The sequence below is a fragment of the Aethalodelphis obliquidens genome, unplaced genomic scaffold (genome assembly GCF_003676395.1).
Source record: "Aethalodelphis obliquidens isolate GAN/ISIS:26980383/991018 unplaced genomic scaffold, ASM367639v1 scaffold16, whole genome shotgun sequence".
NCBI lineage: Eukaryota > Metazoa > Chordata > Mammalia > Artiodactyla > Delphinidae > Aethalodelphis > Aethalodelphis obliquidens.
In genome coordinates, this window is record NW_020837960.1 from 18,838,501 (window position 1) to 18,859,557 (window position 21,057).

Consider the following 21,057-nt stretch of genomic DNA (forward strand, 5'->3'; position numbering starts at 1 on the left):
GAGGTACATTTTTCCTTTCCAGTCTCCTCTTGTCCATTCATCAATCCACCCAGCTTTGTTGTCTGCTTCCAATTACATTATTGATTCGTCTGCAGGCCATCTTCTGTCATCAGATCAAAAAGCACCAAAACAGAGTCCCAGGATGTTCTGACACACCAGAGTAGCTTTGTGTTGGAGAGTATTCAATTTAGAAAAGAAAAACTGGTGGAAATTGGAGCTGGAAGGAGACCTACAAATTCTCTAGTCCAATTTTCTCTTATTTTCAACTTTACAGACAGGAACAATTTAAAGAACTTTGATTCTGTCAGTATCACAAAGTTGTTTAATGACAAAATCAGGATTACCACCCAGGGGTTCTGACCCCCCAGCCCGGTGCTTTTTCTTACAGCTAGTCTTTGAAGTAAGATTCATTACCATTGTCCACTCACCCTACCCATCTACCCAAAGAAAATCATGGGACTGAAGATAAAGAAATTGAAATGGACAGAGCAAAAGTAGAGGATATAGGAAAGGAAGAAAGGATTCTGAAATTCCACAAAACATTTTTTAAGCTAATTTCTTCAAAATGATTTTCATTTATCACAAACCTATCATTAGAAAATTTGCATATATGTTTCCTTTCAGTGTTCCTAATGTGGTGTTAAATGTTTGTTTCTGAATACTTGATACCATGAAGAATGTCAAAGCAATATGTCAGCTACTGTCTGCCTGGAGAAATTGAGTGACTATTAATTCCTGTAAGACACTGCTTTTGAGTGGTCCAAACATGCTGTTTTGAACCTACAGCAGTGGTGATTCACATTCTTATTTCCAGTTGTGCATAACAAACTACATGTTACATGTTCTTTGTATAGTAATTATTTGTATCTAAATATGATTTAGATTTAATAGGTACAAAGTCTATATCTAAATAAGATTTAAAGAAGTGGTTTTATTATCTTAGATACTTTTCCCAGTACAGTGCCTTTACACCCCTCATGTAGTCTCCCAATTCTGAATTATTTATTATCTACGGCTAATATTCCCAAGCTCCACATGCCAAGAATTTTTTTTAAAGAAAGAAAAAAAGTTTTTAAAGGCAAAACAAAACTGTTTTGCCTCTTGTACTCAAGAATAGGTTGTCAGGTTTAATAGATTTTTTTTTTTTTTTTTTTTGCAGTACGCGGGCCTCTCACTGTTGTGGCCTTTCCCGTTGCGGAGCACAGGCTCCGGACGCGCAGGCCCAGCGGCCATGGCTCACGGGCCCAGCCGCTCCGCGGCATGTAGGATCCTCCCGGACCAGGGCACGAACCTGCGTCCCCTGCATCGGCAGGCGGACCCCCAACCACCGCGCCACCAGGGAAGCCCTAATAGATTTTTTTAAATGAATATTATTTCAGACATATAAAATACTACAGAGCTTCATACACTTTAATAATTTTCAGGGTATTTTACAAAGTCATATTACAGACAAAAATGTGAGATAGGTGCCAGTGTGATTATCAGTGCTTTCAGAATATTTGTGTATTTAATTATGTAAGTGTACCCTAGACTCCAGAACTATGATATGAATAAATAAATACGTGAAGGTGTGTCTGCTAAATGTGTCAATGGGTACAATGAAAAAGTTACTTCCCACACTACTATATATAAAATAGATAACCAATAAGAACCTACTGTACAGCACAGGGAACTCAAGTATACTCAATACTCTGTAGTGACCTGTATGGGAAAAGAATCTAAAAAAGAGTGGATATATGTATATGAATAACTGATTCACTTTGCTGTACAGCAGAAACTAACAACATTGTAAATCAGCTATACTCCAATAAAATTTTTTTTAAAAAGTTACTTCCATTAAACCACAACAAGAAGCTATGCAAATTACTAGAATCAAATTATGCCCATGTGATTTGCCCTACCTCACCCACTATTCCTCTTTCCCCACCCTAATTAAGGCCACCCTTGGCTTTGGAGAAGCATCAGTTCCAATACTCTAGTGCTATGTGCTCACTCGGATCATGCATAACTGTTACAAGACACTTAGAAGGGAGGTTAAGGGTTGATAACACTTCTTGGTACTATTTAAAGAATGATCAAGTTGACATATCATACATAGTTACCAAAACGCATGATTTTTCTAACAAAATTTATTCTAAAGACATATGCAGGTCTGATCAATAGTTTCAATTTAACAGATGTAGCCAAGCCTAAAACCAGAGTAAAGCAATCAGAACTGGGCCTCAAGAACATGATTAAGGTGACGGTGTGTGTAAGATAGGTAAGGTGAATTGGGCTGGAGCAGGTTGAAAAACCTTGCAGATACGCATACTTATCACATTGAATACTTCCTAATTTACAGCAAAGAACTCAAAATCTTAGAATGAATGATAAGGGTGGTGGCTGTTACCTAAAGGAGATTTTAGCCAAGCATCTTGTCATTGGAGCAAACCTGATATGTTACTCTTAAACACTGACCTTAAACATTCCTTTTTTTTTTTTTCCCCTGTATATAATTGACCTTTGGGATTTTTCAGGAACCACGTTTCATTTTCCATGCTTTCAGGTACTGTTTAGAATGAGGATGATACCAGCAGATTCAGTGTCTGAACCAGATAATGTCCTGAAAGTAAATTAAACATGTATATACTGACCACTAAAAGAGCTATAGAATTAAAGATGCTTCAATCCCTCAGGGTCATGTGTTACCTAGTTTGAAACTAACATAATGGTGAGAAATTGTTAAATATTCTTAGCATCATGATGTGACCATACTGAGCCCTAAAAGAGTAGAATGTACTCTATACACCAAGTTGGAAGAACAGCCCCTCAGACACCAGCAGGAAAGTAAAGATAGAAAAGACTGGACACATCCCAGTTAGGGAAATCTTGACACTTCCATGCCCCACATTTAATATTATACCAAATGTAAATGCTAAGCAGACCTTAGGAATAATTTGACCAACCACTCAGACCTTAGGAATAATTTGACCAACCACTCCTCATCTTTGTTTACTTGGTTCAGCAATGCATCAATGTGCCAACTTAGTTTTATTTTCATTATAGACCAGCTATTTCAGGCTGAATTCTACCACTTAGATATAACCACTCTTGTCCTTCATAACAGCAGGTACAACAAATATCTGCTAAGCTCCAGGCACATGTTCAACACTGGGATTGTTATAATTAATACAAAAAGTTTAAGTCTAGTTTCCTGCCTCAAAGGGCTTACAGTCTTAATGAGGAAATTGTATTAGTATTTACTTACTCAGTTAAGAAACATTTCTAGCATGGTGCTAAGTGCTATATATAAAAAGATCATCATAAGAAACAAAGACCAGATATAGTCCCTGCCTTCCAGAAGTTTATAATCTATACATTTGAAACTATTAGAAAGTAATTCAATGAAACAATAAAATTATTATTTGGTACATAATTGACATGCCTTGTTCCTCTCCTTACTCCTGTGTCAACATCAGCTTCAGAAAAGCATGTTCAATATACCTTAAGAAATTTCAAAGTCATGGTTTTATAAAACGACAGATTCATTATTTTAAATGAATGAGTTTGTATATTAGTTTTCTATCACTAGTTACAAATGACCACAAACTTAGTTAAAACAACAAAAATTTATTATCTTACACTTCCATAGGTCAGAAATCTAAAGTGGATTTCACTAGGCTAAAACCAAGGGGTTGGCAGAGCTGCATTTCTTCGTCAGGCCTTAGGGGTGAATCCGTTGCCCTGCCTTTCCCAGCTTCTAGAGGCTGCCTGCATTCCTTGGCTTGTGGCTCCTTCCTCCATCTTCAAAGGCAGCAGCATCAAGTTGAATCCCTCTCAGCTGCCACCTCTCTGGTTCTCTCCTTTCCCTCCCTCCTCCACTTTCAAAGACTCTTGTGCTTACATTGAGCCCACCTGAATAATCCAAGATAACCTCCCTATTTTAAGGTCAGCTGATGAGCAACCTTAATTCCATCTGCAACCTTAATTCCCCTCTGCCAGGTAAAAATATATTCACATTTTTGGGTGCATGTGGGGTGAGGGGAGGCACATTACTCTGCCAACCACACATATTATCTGAAAGATTTCTCAGCGTAAAAATACTAATTTTAAATAATTTTTAAAAATTTAATAATTTTAATTATTTAATTAAATTTTATTAATTTTAATTAATTCAGAAGTTAGTCCTATTGTCTAAATTGAGAAGAAAACTAATAAAGCCTTGGGATTACTGGAAAACCCTTACAATAAATGTATATTTATGACTGCTCCCAAAGAGACACTGTAATAGATACTAACTTGTTATTTAAGAAAAAGTTCAATAATCACACTTGTATATTTTGACTGGTGGGTGATGTTCCTGGGTCTTCATCAACAATACAAATTTTGTCATCAGATGGAGTAAAAATACTCTACAAACTTTCATTTAATTCTGCGTATTTCTGTATGCCTATCCCCTCTCTTTCTTTTCAGCATCCTTAGAGGAACTGGAAACCTCTTCCCTTTTTTCTGCCTCTTTGGAAGTAGAGAGTTTTTCCAGGGATTCTACTAATTCATTTCTCAACTCATCTTCAGATTCTTCAAAATTTCTGAAATCATAAGCAGTAAAAAATCAACTTTGGGATATCAAAACACGAATGAATACATGTGAAAATCAGTGTCTCTTCTCATGCCCCACCCCCACGTGACCAGTCTGAAAGTTGCTTTTTCACCCAGGTAATAAATTATCATATCAGTCTGGTTTCTCTAAGGATGATAAACAACCAATGTTGGGAGAATCAGTATTCTGTTTAGCTGGATTTGTGTTCAGTAACTTATATTTATTAATATCCATCTACTCTTAGTTTAAAAGAAGAGGAGGGAAGAGAAAAAAAAGAAAAAAATAATACAACGGCTGCCATATATTGAGCCCTTCCTATGTGCCAGTCACTTCCCTGGAGCACTTTACACATACTATATTTCTTCTACTAATAACAACACTTGAGGTGGACATTATCATCATCCATTTATAAAGAAGCTGGGCTCAGAGAGGTTCAAAAACAGTGCCCAAGGTCTCAGAGCTCTTAACTATTAGGACCACGAATTGAAATTGTGTCTAAGGCTGCAACACTGATGCTTTTAGAAAAGAAGAAGGGAAGAGACCAAGAAAACTATCTCAAAGATCACAGATATTTAAGGGGCAAAGGAAAGAAACCTAGGAGGAGCTGGTAGGAACCAAGAGTGTTCGTCATGGAAGCCAAGGGAGCAGAGAATTTCCAGAGAGAGGGAGCAGTCACATAAGATGAGGACTGAGAAACAATCATCGGACTCGGCAATTTCAAGGTAATAGATGACCTTTGCAGGAATATTTCAGAGTTCTCTGCAGCCGGAGCCATCATATAGTGGATCAAGAAAGCAACGGGAGGTTTAAAAAAGTGATGACAATGAGCTAAAACTCCTCTGAGGGGAGCCCTGCTCTGAAAGGACAGTATTATCTCAAGAACATAAGGGGAATGGGTTTTTTTGGTGTTTTTCAAGATGGGAGAGATTTGGGCATGTTTATAAGCTGAGAGGAAGGAAGTAAGAGATGTTGAAAATACAGGAGAAAGGTAGATTAATTGATAGCAACATGGTCACTGAGGAAAGGCTGGGACTTAGAGCACCTGTGTAAGGAGGAGCTTTCAACAGGAAGGGAGACTGCTTTCCTCTGAGAAGGAAGATAGGGAGGGAGAAGGAGTCAAGGACGCATGTGTAAAAAATTCATGGATCTACACAACAGAGGTAATTCCACCTACAAAACACCCCCTCTGTGAAGTAGAAGGCAGGGCACGGTGATGAGAGCAAGGTGGATGGGGGTGAGTGTGCACGACTGAGGGTTTGGAGGGAAGCTGACCAGGCATAGGATTGCTAGGTATCACAGAGGACTCCCCTGGAATTGGAGATCATCAGTTTGGGGTGGACCAGTAATTATAGCTCCCATGTGTTAAGCTGCCATTACTCAGGTATGTGCTTACACAAAATCTTGCCTTTGTCTCCATTCCTCTACAATGTAATAATATGTCTGTGTGAATTTCTTTTCATTGATCCTGCTTGATTATTCTTTTATTTCCCAGATATCATGATTCGTGGCTTTCAATCATTACAAAAAGTTCACAGCTATAATTGCTTTGAATATTGCTTTTCATTTATTCTCTTCTTCTGGAATTCCTTTTAGATATACATTGAGCCTTCATGCCTCTTAACACTTCTTTCACATTTTCGATCATTTTTTCCCCCTCAGATCTATCTTCTAGTTACTAATTCCTTCATTAACTCTATCCTGTTTTTAAACTGCTGAATTTTAATTTCTATTGGAAGACTTTTTTCACGTTCAGAAGTTCTATTGGTTGATTATCAAATCTTCCTGTTCTTTTTTGATAGACCTGCTTTTTTCTCATGTTTTCTTATTTTAATTAAATAATTTTAAATACACAATAGTAATTATTATGCAAATATTAAATACTCATAATATGATCTGAAGTTGTTTATGACCTAATTTAGCTATTTGTTGTGTTTGCTGTCTCTCATAGTGGATTTAATCGTTAATTGTGAGCTCATCTTCAGCAGTGCTTTAGTGAGAAATTCACTGTAACCTGGATTGAGGCTATATCCCTCCAGAATGTTTTATATGTATTTCTTCTAGAGATCCCAGAGTATTACAATCTCTTACTGCTAATTTTAATGTTAATTGTTCAATGTACATGTTTCTAGACCATCCAAGTATTGTAAATTCAAACTCCAAATCTGAGTGAAGACAAATCCATGGTTATAAATTTCTCAGGAAGTATTTTTCTCCCAGAGACTGAGCCAAGACAGACAAGCCACATTCCTGAGCTTTTTTCCTAGACCACCCTTGCACTGAAGAGCAGCTCTTCAAGGGTTCCATTTAGGAAGAATGGAGGGGAACCCAATGAAGAAACCCAAAACCTGTCAGATATGTAGGAGATAGGAAAGAAAGGAGGGAAGAAAATTTTAAAAACAAAACCAAAAAAACCCCACAAAATACAAAAGAGGGCTTCCCTGGTGGCGCAGTGGTTGAGCGTCCGCCTGCAGATGCAGGGGACGCGGGTTCGTGCCCCGGTTCGGGAGGATCTCGCGTGTCGCGGAGTGGCTGGGCCCGTGAGCCATGGCCGCTGAGCCTGCGGGTCCGGAGCCTGTGCTCCGCAACGAGAGGGGCCACGGCAGTGAGAGGCCCACATACCGCAAAAAAAAAAAAAATACAAAAGAACTTCCAAAACAAAATGAGCCTGCAAACTAAAATTCTAAAACACAAGAATAAATCTAATGGTAAGAAAGGTAAGGTGGGCAACAAATTTTTTTTTTTAAGTTGGACCATTGAACTAACTCGAGATGAAATTATTATTATTTTATTTTATTTTATTTTTTTTGGTACGTGGGCCTCTCACTGTTGTGGCCTCTCCCGTTGCGGAACACAGGCTCCGGACGTGCAGGCTCAGCGGCCATGGCTCACGAGCCCAGCCATTACGCGGCATGTGGGATCTTCCCGGACCGGGGCACCAACCCGTGTCCCCTGCATCGGAAGGCGGGCTCTCAACCATTGCGCCACCAGGGAAGCCCAAGAGATGAAATTATTTTTATGGAGGCACTGGAAGAAATTTTCACGTATTGGGGTATGGGGAAGTCATTCTGGCTTATACATGATTTGGCCTATACTTTATGTGACCTGGAACAGCCTGTCTTATGGCCAAACACACTTGTACATCTGCTTTAACCATTAAAGAGTGTCAACTCTGGGAGCTTCCCTGGTGGCACAGAGGTTAAGAATCTGCCTGCCAGTGCAGGGGACACAGGTTCAAGCCCTGGTCCAGGAAGATCCCACATGCCGCAAAGCAACTAAGCCCATGCGCCACAACTACTGAGCCTGTGCTCTAGAACCCAGGAGCCACAACTACTGAAGCCCGCGTGCCTAGAGCCCATGCTCCGCAACAAGAGAAGCCACTGCAATGAGAAGCCCACACACCACAATGAAGAGTAGCCCCCCTCGCTGCAACTAGAGAAAACCCGTGTGCAGCAACGAAGACCCAATGCAGCCAAAAATAAATTTTAAAAAAAGTGTCTACTCTGAAGATAGGAATAAATGATCCCTGTTCCTATGACACCAATGCTAAAATACTCCCTCAAAGATGAGGGTCCCTTCCCAGACACCAAGGTCATGCTGACTCGCTGTGTATGTGCTAATGGCTCTTTTGAAACCTTGAAGGAAGGTACCCCTGTAATGTTTGATGTTTGTTCTTTGTTCTGATAAGATATAAAACTACTGAAAACCATGCTTCTCCAGAGGGCTTTCTTCTTCCTTGGTGGAGTCTATGCTCCTGGTCTATAGTTCGCAGTTTTGCTTGAATAAAACTCTTCTTTATTATAGATTGTTTATAATTGGCATCGACAGAAGATTTAGATAAAGCCCTTAAAGTAAGTATGCTCAACAAGAGAAATTAAAGCACAACATCCATTTTAAAATGTTTTTAAATTATGGGAAACAATTATGCAAGAATGAAGCAAGAACATATAAGAAAAAATAATTATAAATATTAGGAAATATGTAATCATTTAAGTTAAAAACCTAATAGATGATACCCAGAGAGAATTGGAAAACAGTATTCAAGAATTCACCTAGATTGAAACAAAGAATAAAAAATATGAAAGGGCACTTCCCTGGTGGTTCAGTGGGTAAGACTCCATGCTCCCAAGGCAGGGGGGCCAGGGATCGGGGAACTAGATCCTGCATGCATGCCACAACTAAGAGTGCATGCCACAATTAAGAACCAGTGCAGCCTAAATAAATAAATACTTTTTTAAAAAATATGAACGTACAACTAGGTGTTATTGGGGACAGATTGAGAAGCTCTAGAATCTATCTAATGGGAGAGCCAAAATGGAGGGAATAAGAAAAGCGGTATTTGGAGAAATAATAGGTAAAAAATTTCCAGAACTAAAGAAAGTCATGAGTTCTCAGAAGAAAGTGAGCCAAGGAGGATAAAAGATAAATCCAGACTTAGAGATATCATAGCAAAACATAAGAATGAAAGAAGAAAAAGTAAGTTATGAAAGTACTAGGGAGAGAGCACATCTATAAAGGAAAAACAATTAGATGATAGCAGATTTCGCATCAGCAATAATAGAGACCAGGAGAAAAAGGAAGAGGCTGAGAAAATTCTCCCCTCCCTTCCTCCCTCCCTCCCTCCCTCCCTCCCTTCCTTCCTTCCTTCTTCCATCCCTCCCTCCTTCCTCCCTCCCTCCCTCCTTTATTTGCTAGACAGGTTGATTCCAATGTTCCCATGGAAAAACAAACAAGACTAGACAGGAAAATTATGAAAAATGAAAGCCCCCCCCAAACAATAAAACATATTATAAACATGTTTATAATAATTAGACTAGAAAGAATAAGAATTGGATACAAATACACATAAAAATGTTGTATCTCATAAAAGTGGCACTTCAAATTGGTATCAAAAATAAAGATTTTTAATAAATGGCGTTGGAATAAGTAAGGAGTTATTTGGGGAAAAAATTAAGTTGGAGCCACACTTTACAGTACAAGTAAAATTCAAGATGAACAAAATATTTAACTAAATAGAAAACTAAATCATAAAAGTACTAAAAAATTCTGGTATCATTTTTTATTAAATAATTGATAAATCTAAGTAAACAAAAGTAAGAAATTTCCTCATGGCACAAGTCACTATAAATACAATCAAAAAGCAAACAAAAAACGGGAAAATATTCTTGAAACATATTACAGCTAAAAGACTAATTTCCCTAAAATACAAAAAGTTCCCCAAATCAACACAATGTTAATAGCCTAAATTTTTTAAATGACTAAGGCTATAAATAAAACTGATTCCCAAAGGAGGAAATAAAGATGGATCTTAAGCATAAGGAAAGGCAACCTTACTCATAAAAGAAATGCTAATTAAAACAAACCTGAAATGGCATTTTAAAATCTATCAACTGTGCAATGATCCGTAAGTTTGGTAACACACTGAGCAAGGAAATGCACAAGGAAACAGGCACTTCCATACCCTGTCAGTGGAAGTGTTCATAGGTGTAACCTCTGTGAAGGGCAATTTGACACTATCCAATTACAAATGTACATACTCTTTGACACAACACTTTGCTGTTCTGGGAATTTAAACTCTCTATATACTACTGTTTGTATATTATGATAGGTACTCAAGATACACTGTTAAGTGATAAAAGGAAGTTGCGAGATAGTATCTACATTATGAAACTGTTTCTATAAAAAAGAAAAGGAATATACACATACCAAGATATACAGATTTGCTTACATTTTAATGGAATTTCTCAGAAGAAGTATGCACAAGAAGCAGGTTGGATTGGTTGACTCTGGGGAGAGGAATTGTGTGGCAGAGGTAATGAGATAGCAGAAAGACTATGAAAAGAATATACCTTTTGAATTTTGAAACATGTAAATATATTACCTATTTTAAAAATAAATTATAATAAAAATTTTAAACTTCAAAGGACTCCAAATTTTAGAACTAATTAGAGAGTTCAGTGAGGTTACAGGATACAACATCAATAGTGTTCCATATACTAGCAGTACCAAAATGTAGTAGGAGAAAAATGACCCCATTAATAATGGCAACAACAACAAAAAAGTTAAGTGGTATCTATATCATGAAGAAAACCACAAAAATACGGAAGAATATTTTAAAAGGCATAAATAGATGGAGAGCTATACTATATTCATGGATGTTAAGACTTACAATCACAAAGATGTGAATTCCCATAAATTAGTCAACAAATGTAATCTCATTCTCATCAAAATCCCAACAAGCTTTTTCATGACACTTTACAAGAGAATGAAAGGATGTATACGTTGAGTAAAAAGCAACAGCAAAGATAATTTTGAAGAAAATGATATGGAGACTAGAGGAAACTGTGAGGACTAGCCATACCAGATATCAAAAGGTACAATAAAGCCATAGTAACTGACAGAATATCACTGATGCAGAAAGGGGAAACAAAGCCATTGGAAAAGAACGGAGAACCCAGAGACAAACCCATGTATATAAGAAAACTTGGTCTCCTTAGCTGGGTCTTTGAGGCTATATTCTATGCCTCAACAACAGCATTTTAACTTTTTACCATTTTTACTATTTCCCGTGCTTCATTTAGGCATCTAGGTATGACCTACTTACGTATCATCATCATCAGATCTTGGTCCTGGTTGTTCTTCATCTACTTCAATGTCAGAGGCCACTTCTACCTTCCCCTCTTCTTTAGGAAGCCATTGTTTTAATGGTCCCACTGTTAAATGACAGAAAGAGAGATTAAAGCATCCCAGCCTATACATCTCGAGAGGGACATATACTAAAAATCCTATATTGAACATCAACCACAATGGTAAAACCTTTGAATAATTTCCATTAAAACAGAGAATAGACAGGTGACAACTTGACACCAACTATTCCGCATTGTACTGAAGGTAGTAGGCAACACAAGAGAAAGAAGTAAGAAGAATAAGGATCAGAGATGAAGAGACAAAATAATCCCACTTTGGGAGTAGATGCTTTGATTGTATAGAAAATTTAAGAAAATCTTGTAAAAACTTGACTTTCCAACATTATTGCACTACCCTTATTCTTCGTTGTTTTTATACCCAGTATGCAGTTTATGGTTACGGTTAATCACTGATGTCTGCAAAGAAAACCCAAAGCACACACCCACAATTCTATCTTTTTTGGTGAGGGGAGGAAGGAGGTGAGGGGGTGAATTAATTGTTGTTATTTAAAGTGTACTTTTTGAGAATTCCCTGGTGGTCCAGCGGTTAGGACTCCGTGCCTTCACTGCCAAGGGTGTGGGTTCAATCTCTGGTTGGGGAACTAAGATCCTGCAAGCCCCACGGCTCAGCCAAAAAAAAAAAATCTTGACTCTTGTGATTTCAAATAATGCCCACATACTATTAAATACTTTGCAAACATTAAAAAAAGAATGAGGTAAGCCAGACTCTTAAAAATTAAAATTCAAAAAAAAATGTACTTTTTTTCTCTTGGGAAAAAAATCAGAATGAAGGTAGTACAATATTTAATTTCTTTATAGAAAGCAGCATCCCCTCAACAACTCTAAGCTTCCAATGATTATGAGATGCACATATTTTATACACCAATAGCAAAGAAAATGTTCCCAATAAAATGGGACAATGTTTTCTTAGCCCTTAGAATTTATATATATATATATATATATATATATATATATATATATATGGCCTCTCACCGTTGCGGAGCACAGGCTCCGGATGCGCAGGCTCAGCGGCCATGGCTCACAGGCCCAGCCGCTCCGCGGCATGTGGGATCTTCCCGGTCCAGGGCACGAACCCGTGTCCCCTGCATCGGCAGGCGGACTCTCAACCACTGCGCCACCAGGGAAGCCCAGAATTTATATTTTATATAAATTACTATAAGAACTCTTTTAGTCCTCCCTAAGCATACATTTTTAATCTTATATCACTCTTGCATATTCATAAAAATGAAAATATAGGTGAAAAAAACTGGATAAGGTATAACTAAAATTCCTCACATTCACAGTATTACTCCTCTGAATTGTTATTTTTTTAACATATCAATCAAATCATTTTGGATCCCAATTCAAAGAGACCATAATAAAACAATTCATGAGACAATCAAGGAATTCTGAATTACTTTTTGAGTCGATGTCTGAGATTCTTTTGTTTGTGGTAAAAGAAAAAATAACAGAAATTTACCCTCTTAACAATTTCCAGTTGTACAGTACAGTATTCTTAACTATATGCACATGGTTGTACAGCAGCTCTCTAGAACTTTTTCATCTTGCATGACCGAAACTCTACTCCCACTGAAAAACAACTCCCTATATCCCACTCCCCCCAGCCTCTGGAAATCACCATTATACTTTTTAAGAATTTGACTCCTGTAAATACCTCACCTAAGGGGAGTCTTGCAGTATTTATCTTTCAAGACTGGCTTACTTCACTTAGCATGATGTCCTCAAGGTTCATCTATGTGGTAGCTTGTGACAGGATTTCTTTCTTTTTTTAACACTGAATAATAATCTATTGTATGTATATACCACATTTTCTTTATCCATTCATCCACTGATGAACATTTAGGTTGCTTCCACATCTTAGCTATTGTGAATAATGGTACATTGAACATGGGTGTGCAAAAACATCTCTTCGAGATCTTGTTTTCAATCTTTTTGTATATATACCCAGACGAGGGATTGCTGGATCAGGCAGTTCTATTTTAAATTTTTTAAGGAACTGCCATACCATTTTCCATAATGGCTGCACTATTTTACAATTCTACCAATGGTGCATAAGGGTTCCAATTATTCCACATACTTGTTATTTTCTGGTGTTTTGGTTTTTTTATATGGTGGCCATCGAATGAGTGTGAGATGATAGATCTTTGTGGTTTTTGTTTTGTTTTGTTTTTTAAAAATTGTATTTATTATTTTTAGCTGTGTCGGGTCTTCATTGCTGCACGTGGGCTTTCTTTAGTTGTGGCAGTGGGGGCTACTCTTCGTTGTAGTGCTCGGACTTCTCATTGCGGTGGCTTCTCTTGTTGTGGAGCATGGGCTCCAGGCACATGGGCTTCATTAGTTGCGGCACGCGGGCTCAAGCTGCTCCGTGGCATGTGGGATCTTCCAGGTGCAGGGCTCGAACCCGTGTCCCCTGCATTGGCAGGCGGATTCTTAACCACTGTGCCACCAGGGAAGCCCCTCTTTGTGGTTTTGATTTAAAGTTACTGATGATTAATGATGTTGAGCATCTCTTCATATGCCTGTCAATGATGTCTGTTTTTTTCCCTACAAAAACCTTGGTGCAATCAAGAACATTGTTGAGACAGATTTTCTTAAAAGAATCCACAAAAGAACTAAAAGGATTCACAGAGAATTTAAAATGTTGGTTTCTTAAGTCGGCTTTAAAATTATGTAGAGCTAGCCTACTTTCAACTACCACTTTAGGAATTTTGCTAAGTATGTCTACAATAGTTAGCTTTTCCAGAATAATAAACTACCACATAACTTAGTGGCTTAAAACAGTAACCATTTATATAGGTCACAATTCTGCAGTTGGGCGATTTGGGCTGGGCTCAGCTGGTCGGCTCTTCCAGTCTCAGCTGGGCCCCTCATGGCATCTGCAGTCACTTGCCTGGCCACCTGGAGGTTGGCTGGTCTAGCATGGCTTCACTTGGGATGGCTTGTCTCTCTGTTCCACACGGTCCCTCATTTTCCAGCAAGGCAACTGGAGCTAGTTGAGAGATGGACAGGATTCCAAAAGAAAGAGCAGAAGCTCCTTAAATACTCAGATTTGCCACACCATCACTTCCGGTGCATTCTACTGACCTAAGCAAATCACAACACCAGTCAAGACTCAAGGGAAGAGGGGAAGAAAAACATTTAATGACAGAGGAGCTGCAAAGTCATACTGCAAAGGGCATGGATACAGGTAAGAGTGAAGGACTGTGCTCATGTTTGTAATCTATCATAACATACCTTTCCCACACAAACTGTACAAACATCTGGTTCCTAGGTGTCTAAAGAGTATTTCACTTTAGTTTCCAGGAAAAAAAAAATCCCTACCCTCTGTTAGCAAGTGGGATTAAAAATAGGAACTTTCCTCCAAAGGTGGAATTAAGAGCAAAGTGTGGCTTTTTTTATTTTTTATTTTTTTTCGGTAAACTGTTACATGACTGCTCATGTACACACAAGTAGAAATCTCACCACACTTATATTTACCTATTTAAATCAACATATTTCATCCCAAATCATAGCCCATGTTACTTCCTAAAGCGCATTAAACAAATGAAACAGATTGATATATCTCATCTATGAGGTAGTCTGGCTAATTAAAAGCAAGCCAGAGTATTCCTCCTGGTGTGGGAATCTGACAGTTTTTATTTTCCTGTCTTAGGAAGACAGTTTTAGGAGGCTCTTATTTTTGTTTAACAGGATAGATGAAAGAATGAAAGGCTAACTACAGAAATGTAAATCAGCTGTTATCAGGATGTGCAACTATGATGTTACCAAGGCAACTGTGTGGCCCGAAAACTTACACTAGAAAAATAGAGGTTACCTTCCCACCAAGGATTCCCTTGGAGTGGTTAAACTATAAACAAAATTACTGACCTGAATTAATTATGCACATGTAAAAAAATACTTCTCTTTGAAAGAGTGTCACTCTTACTACTTAGAGTCATTTAAAAGGATTTTGTAAAGTCTTGCTATTTCAAACTTTTAAAATTAGCACAAATTAAACATGTACTTGATAAACCCTCATTTTTATTTATTTATTTTTAATTAATTAATTTTATTTATTTATTTTTTTGCATTGGGTCTTCGTTGCTGTGTGCGGGCTTTCTCTAGTGGCAGAGAGCTGGGGCTACTCTTCGTTGCGGTGCACAGGCTTCTCATTACAGTGGCTTCTCTCGTTGCAGAGCATGGGCTCTAGGTGGGCAGGCTTCAGTAGTTGTGGCATGCGGGCTCAGTAGTTGTGGTGCACAGGCTCACTAGTTGTGGCTCGCGAGTTCTAGAGCGCAGGCTCAGTAGTTGTGGCACACGGGCTTAGTTGCTCCACGGCATGTGGGATCTTCCCAGACCAGGGCTCAAACCCGTGTCCCCTGCATTGGCAGGCAGATTCTTAACCACTGCTCCAGATTCTTAACACAATTCTTAACCATTCTTAACCACTGAGGAAAAGTCCAAACCCTCATTTTCAAATGGAATTTAGAGCTAGAAACATCAAAGGAATTTATCTTCAAGGAGTTGGATATTTAAGCTGAAGACTGACAAACGATATATGAATCATACTTAAATGTACGACAACGAATCCTTAAATGCCTTTATAAATTGTGTCTATTACACCTGTAATCAAAGTTATTAAAATCTACACATGCAGAAAGTCTTTACAAAGACTCCATAGAGCTGTAAGAATAATTAGCATTGTAATTTCCTTATCCAACTTGATAGCAATACAAATATTGGCAATCCCATGCCTTTACATAAAGTGATAGTAAAAACGTGCTATGGCTGTATTTTCATTCACAAAGACATGGTGGGGCTTCCCTGGTGGCGCAGTGGTTGAGAGTGCGCCTGCCAATGCAGGGTACACGGGTTCGTGCCCCGGTCCGGGAGGATCCCACATGCCGCAGAGCGGCTGGGCCCGTGAGCCATGGCCTCTGGGCCTGCGCGTCCGGAGCCTGTGCTCCGCAACGGGCGAGGCCACAACAGTGAGAGGCCCGCGTACCGCAAAACAAAAAACAAAAAAACAAAGGCATGGTGACTTACTAAGTTCTGAGCATTATACCAGGCGCTAGGGATGGAGAGGCCGAGTGGGGTGGTGATCAAGACAAAGCTCTCAGAAGCTTATAGTCTAGTGAGGAAGAAAGATATTAAACAGGAAACTAAAGTGAACTTTACTTTTATGATCAGAGAATTACAGTGTCTTGTGGGATATTAAGCAGGGAAACCAAACTTAGAGGAATGCAAAGGAGACGTGCCCTGATGTTTTCTCAGGCATTTAAAACAGTGGTTCCTGGGGGACTTCCTGATGGTCCAGTGTTAAGACTCGGGCTTCCACGGCAGGGAGGTGTTTCAATCCCCAAAAAAACAAAAACAAAAATAAAAAACAGTGGTTCCAGGCTTCTCTGGTATTGCAGTGGTTAAGAATCTGCCTGCCAATGCAGGGGACATGGGTTCGAGCCCTGGTCCGGGAGGGTCCCACATACCACGGAGCAGCTGGGCCCGTGCACCCCAACTACTGAGCCTGAGCTCTAGAGCCCATGAGCCACAACTACTGAGCCCGCGAGCCACAACTACTGATGAAGCCTGCCCACCTACAGCCCATACTCCACAACAAGAGAAGCCACCGCAAAAAGAAGTCACTGCAATGAGAAGCCCGCGCAACACAACAAAGAGTAGCCCCCACTCGCCGCCAACTAGAGAAAGCCCGCGTGCAGCAATGAACACCCAATGCAGCCAAAAATAAATAAATAAATTTATAAAAACGAACAAAAAACCAGTGGTTCCTTGTCAGTGGTACACAGGCAGTAGTTTAATTGAGATCCAGGTTTTTAATAGCAATCTCTAAAATTTCAAATAAAATTGCTACTGCATCTTTTTATGGCCTGAATTTAAATGATAAACATAATAAGGAAATGTCTTTCATGCCTTTAACCAATATTTGAGTGTGAATGAATTTGAGTATGAGACTGAATTCATGTGAAATTGTCAGAGGCAACTAACAGAGAAAAGACAGAGAGACCTTAGACAAACTTGAGGATTTACAGAAAGCTTATTAGAATTTTTTGGATTAAAGGGAAGCATGTCAATCAAGTTACAGGCTCTTCCACTCATTCATTCCAATTATTAACTGATTAAGAATCTCCTATATTCCAGACACCTTTGTAAAGCCCTGTTCGGCAATATAGCGAAAAGCAGGGAGGGAAGGGTATCTGCTGATAAAACATCAGAAATGGCCGGGAGGTTGCATCAGAGTGAAATCTTACAGGAGGAATTACTTTGGCAAAGGGAGGAGTCTTTAGAAAGACTCACCTTTCTAAACTGAGGGAGAAATATTTGCTGATGGAGAAGTGCTAGCAGCCCTGGTGCCCGGAGAGGCCATCCGATCTTGAAGGCACTTAGAGTCTGCAGAGTCTGGATTTTATCCTGAGGGTATGGGAGAATCTTTTGCAGGATTTAAAAGGATTTTTAGGATTATCTGGCAGGGGTGCAGAGGGAGAGGTAAAGAAAGAAGAGATGACCAGAGACAGGAAGTCAAGCTTGCTACAGAGATAGGAAAGATGGGGTGAGGCCAACAACAGAGTGAGAGGCTGAAAGAGCAGAGAAGGCACAGCTGGGGTGGGAGGGGATGCCTGCACCTTTAGCAGGTTACAAAAGAAAATACCTACATTTTGCTTTGAATGCTACCCTTAGAGACAAGTTCCTATGTTTAATCCCACTTGTTAGATTAAATTACTCATATATGCCTAATGTAAAGCCATCCATTTGAAAATGCAGTAAGTTCATGAGTTAATTAATTTGGTATGCAAGATCAAATGAAGTTTTCTATGACTCTCTCCAAGAAGCACAGGAACAAACCCAAGAAGACACATCATAGTCACCAGTATGTCACCATCGCAGTGTCCTGAAAGATGGGCGCCCCCCTCCTACCTGGTCTGTGGCCCCAGCCCTTGGCCTCCAGGCCAAGCCAGGCCAGCCCAAAATTTCTTCCCCACCGGCCCCCAGCCCCATCCTTACAGATGATATTTCTATCCCAGGATAGAAGGGGAGGGAGCAGACATGCAATCACACTGCCGTCTGTGGTTTGAAGGTACTTGAAAGAGAGCCTTGAAGGCAGGGAGGCATTTCCTCTCTCTCTCCCCACTGCACTGCCACCCCCGCCTTGAGTTTTAAGTGTGGCAGCTGAGATAAGTAATAACACCGAAGGACTTCATCTACTCAGGGACTCTGGTCCCTTCTCCGGCGCCTAGATTTTAGTCATACCGTCTTTCTTTTTCTTTCTTTTTTTTTTTTGGGTACGCGGGCCTTCCAGACGCGCAGGCTCAGCGGCCATGGCTCACTGACCCAGCCGCTCCGCGGCATGTGGGATCTTCCCAGACCGGGGCACGAACCTGTGTCCCCTGCATCGGCAGGCGGACTCTCAACCACTGCACCACCAGGGAAGCCCATACCGTCTTTCTCAGTCTCTCAGGCCTGTGGATCTGCAAGTTCTCCCCACCTGAAATATTCGTTCCTCAATAAAATGCTGTCCATTCTTTCAGACTCACCTTTCACAAATATTCCCCTTCTCTTGAGCTTCACAAACGGGCAGACCCACTCTTCAGAAACAGTCGGGTACGACTCTTGCATTATTCTCAGTGTTGTCCTTCAACTTTGCAAGCACGCATCCGCCTCCATCACTGTCAGGTTTCTAACCAGTCCTCCACTCCGCCTCAGCCTCGCATCTCAGCAAGCCCAGCCCTGAAACCTCGCCCCTGCGCAGGTGTTCTCTGTTTGATACCTGCCTGCCCCAAATGGCTTTGCTCGTAGCAGTTTACACCTGCACACCCAGTGGAGGACCAAATCCCCACTGTGATAGGAATTCCCTCGAACTTTAGAAAGTAACGGTTGGTTTCCCTTAAAGTCAACAGCAGCATAATCTTGCTAAACATTGGAGGCAAAAACCCAAAGCCAAAAAAAACTATATTAAGATGTATTTTACGGCCCCCAGGATGGTAATTTGAGTCTGCTGAAGAGCTGTCAGAATAAACGGACTCTGTGAGGTAGCGCTAAGCACTAGCGCATCACCTACAAAGCCACTGGTCCTTCCTACCTAACTTTTCATCACTTGTCAACCCATCACATTACAGAAAATGATCCTACTTTTCTCAGAAGTTCAAGTCTTTTGTTAATGGCATTTGGAACAGGCTTGGACAAGCAAATCAGCTTCTGAAAAGGCTTAGACACCCTCCCAATTCTCTCTCCAGGCTATTTTTATCCCCAGTCTGCATTTACACCTCTGACAAAATTCCACAGGGGACTATGTTCTTAAAAGTAAACTACATACCAAATTCTCCATCGTTGGCAGAAAATGAGCTGCTTGTTAGATGTGCTGCTGTCAAAACACTCATTAAAGTTCCCGGCGTTTCAAGCCGCCACTGTTTCCTGTTTTCTGGAATGCCTTCAATCACGATCACTCGGCCGTCTGAAAAGGAGCCTGGATTATTGAAACTAAAAATGCTTCTTCATTTGAGTTTTTATAAAATCACAGAATGTGAGATCCTTGGAGGTCACCTAATCCCACCCCTCATTTTATTAGCAAGGAAGCTGAGATACAGAAAAGTTTAGTGACAATATTATCATGTACTGTTGGGCAGGAGAGTCATTTTTTGCCCTGTAAACTGGCTGTTTTGGTGTGTTGACATTTCTATTCTATTTATTTTAAATTAGGTTTCCCCTCTTACTGTCTCATTGGCTTAGGATGGATTAAATTGTATTATGTTTGCAAGCCCTTTCTTGTAAATTTGATGATATGCAATATATTTTGTAATAGTATAAATATGGGTCAATTCACACACTTTTAATTACTAATCTCAGTGATATACTTACAGACTTCAACTTATAAGATGGGTATAAATTTTAGCTCTCCCCCAGCCCCATGTTGTCAAGAAGAACATAGGAAATAAGCAATAAAAATCTCCACCACCTGTAAGATCACACCCAGATATTGCTGGGACTCTCTGCTAAGGAAAGACTATGCCAGAAGCCCAAATGAAAATGGAAGAATTTAGGTTGAAAATATCATCATATCCTAAACACTGCTAACATGGAAATAGCACTTTGGTTTGCAAAGCAAGCTAATATGTATCTTTGCACTGACTCTCTAAATCTTGTGGGACAGCTAATGTTTCAGTTCTGATGTTACTGAGGAAAAAACGACCCTCTAAGAAACTGCAAGGGAGTTATTAGGCTAGCACGGGAAGGCAAATGAAGCCACCTGTCCCTCCTTGGGAGGAAGGTGGGAACCTGGATCTTTCTTCCTTTACATTCTCATAGCTACAGTGGCCAATTGTCTAGGATAATTAGTAGGCAAGTCTCTGCAGAGGTAGGGGAGAAACCAAAACAAAATCTTTGAAAGGCATTTAATACAAATCTATCGGGATTGTACTGAAAACTGAGAACTGTCAAGTCAGGGTGAGCACAAGCATTTGGGGTGAACACAGCTGCCTTTGGGGCCTCGCTCTCCTCTTGCTGACAATTCGTGCCACTGATAGATATCAGCTTCACCCTCAGGCACAGTGGAGCAGGTGGAGGTGATGTCGGCTGTGGCCATCATTTGCAGCAGAGTCTGAGGAGACCCAGCATCCCACTGTCTCCTGTCCTCTGCAGCGGCAGCATCTGGAATGAACAACCCTGAGTATAAGGAAATAACTCGTTGATCTCAAAGCAAAGTGTGACTAACTGCAAGAAATAGTTCTTAGGAAACCTGGAGTCCATCAGCTGGTAACTTCAAAAGCAGAGAAATCAAGACCCTCA

The 21,057-nt window shown here is 39.9% G+C and overlaps 1 protein-coding gene across 5 annotated transcripts in view; it reads right to left on the minus strand.

Annotated features, from left to right (window-relative positions):
- NEK5 (NIMA related kinase 5) overlaps positions 1 to 21,057 on the minus strand; it is a 72,659-nt gene that overhangs the window by 4,940 nt on the left and 46,662 nt on the right. Inside the window, exons 21-25 of one of the 5 annotated variants that reach the window (XR_003434786.1) lie at positions 20,809 to 20,919; positions 19,589 to 19,726; positions 14,174 to 14,272; positions 11,181 to 11,289; positions 2,458 to 2,602 (exon numbers count right to left, since the gene is read on the minus strand). Coding sequence is in view for 2 of the 5 variants with exons in the window: in XM_027116399.1 (XP_026972200.1) it covers positions 4,430 to 4,568; positions 11,181 to 11,289; positions 14,174 to 14,272; positions 19,589 to 19,726; positions 20,809 to 20,919 (596 nt within the window). In the remaining 3 variants the exon portion in view is untranslated. Of the gene's footprint in view, positions 1 to 2,457; positions 2,603 to 3,589; positions 4,569 to 11,179; positions 11,290 to 14,173; positions 14,273 to 18,809; positions 20,920 to 21,057 lie in introns of those variants that run through there. The other 4 variants (XM_027116399.1, XM_027116400.1, XR_003434787.1 and 1 more) reach the window with 4 other exon arrangements.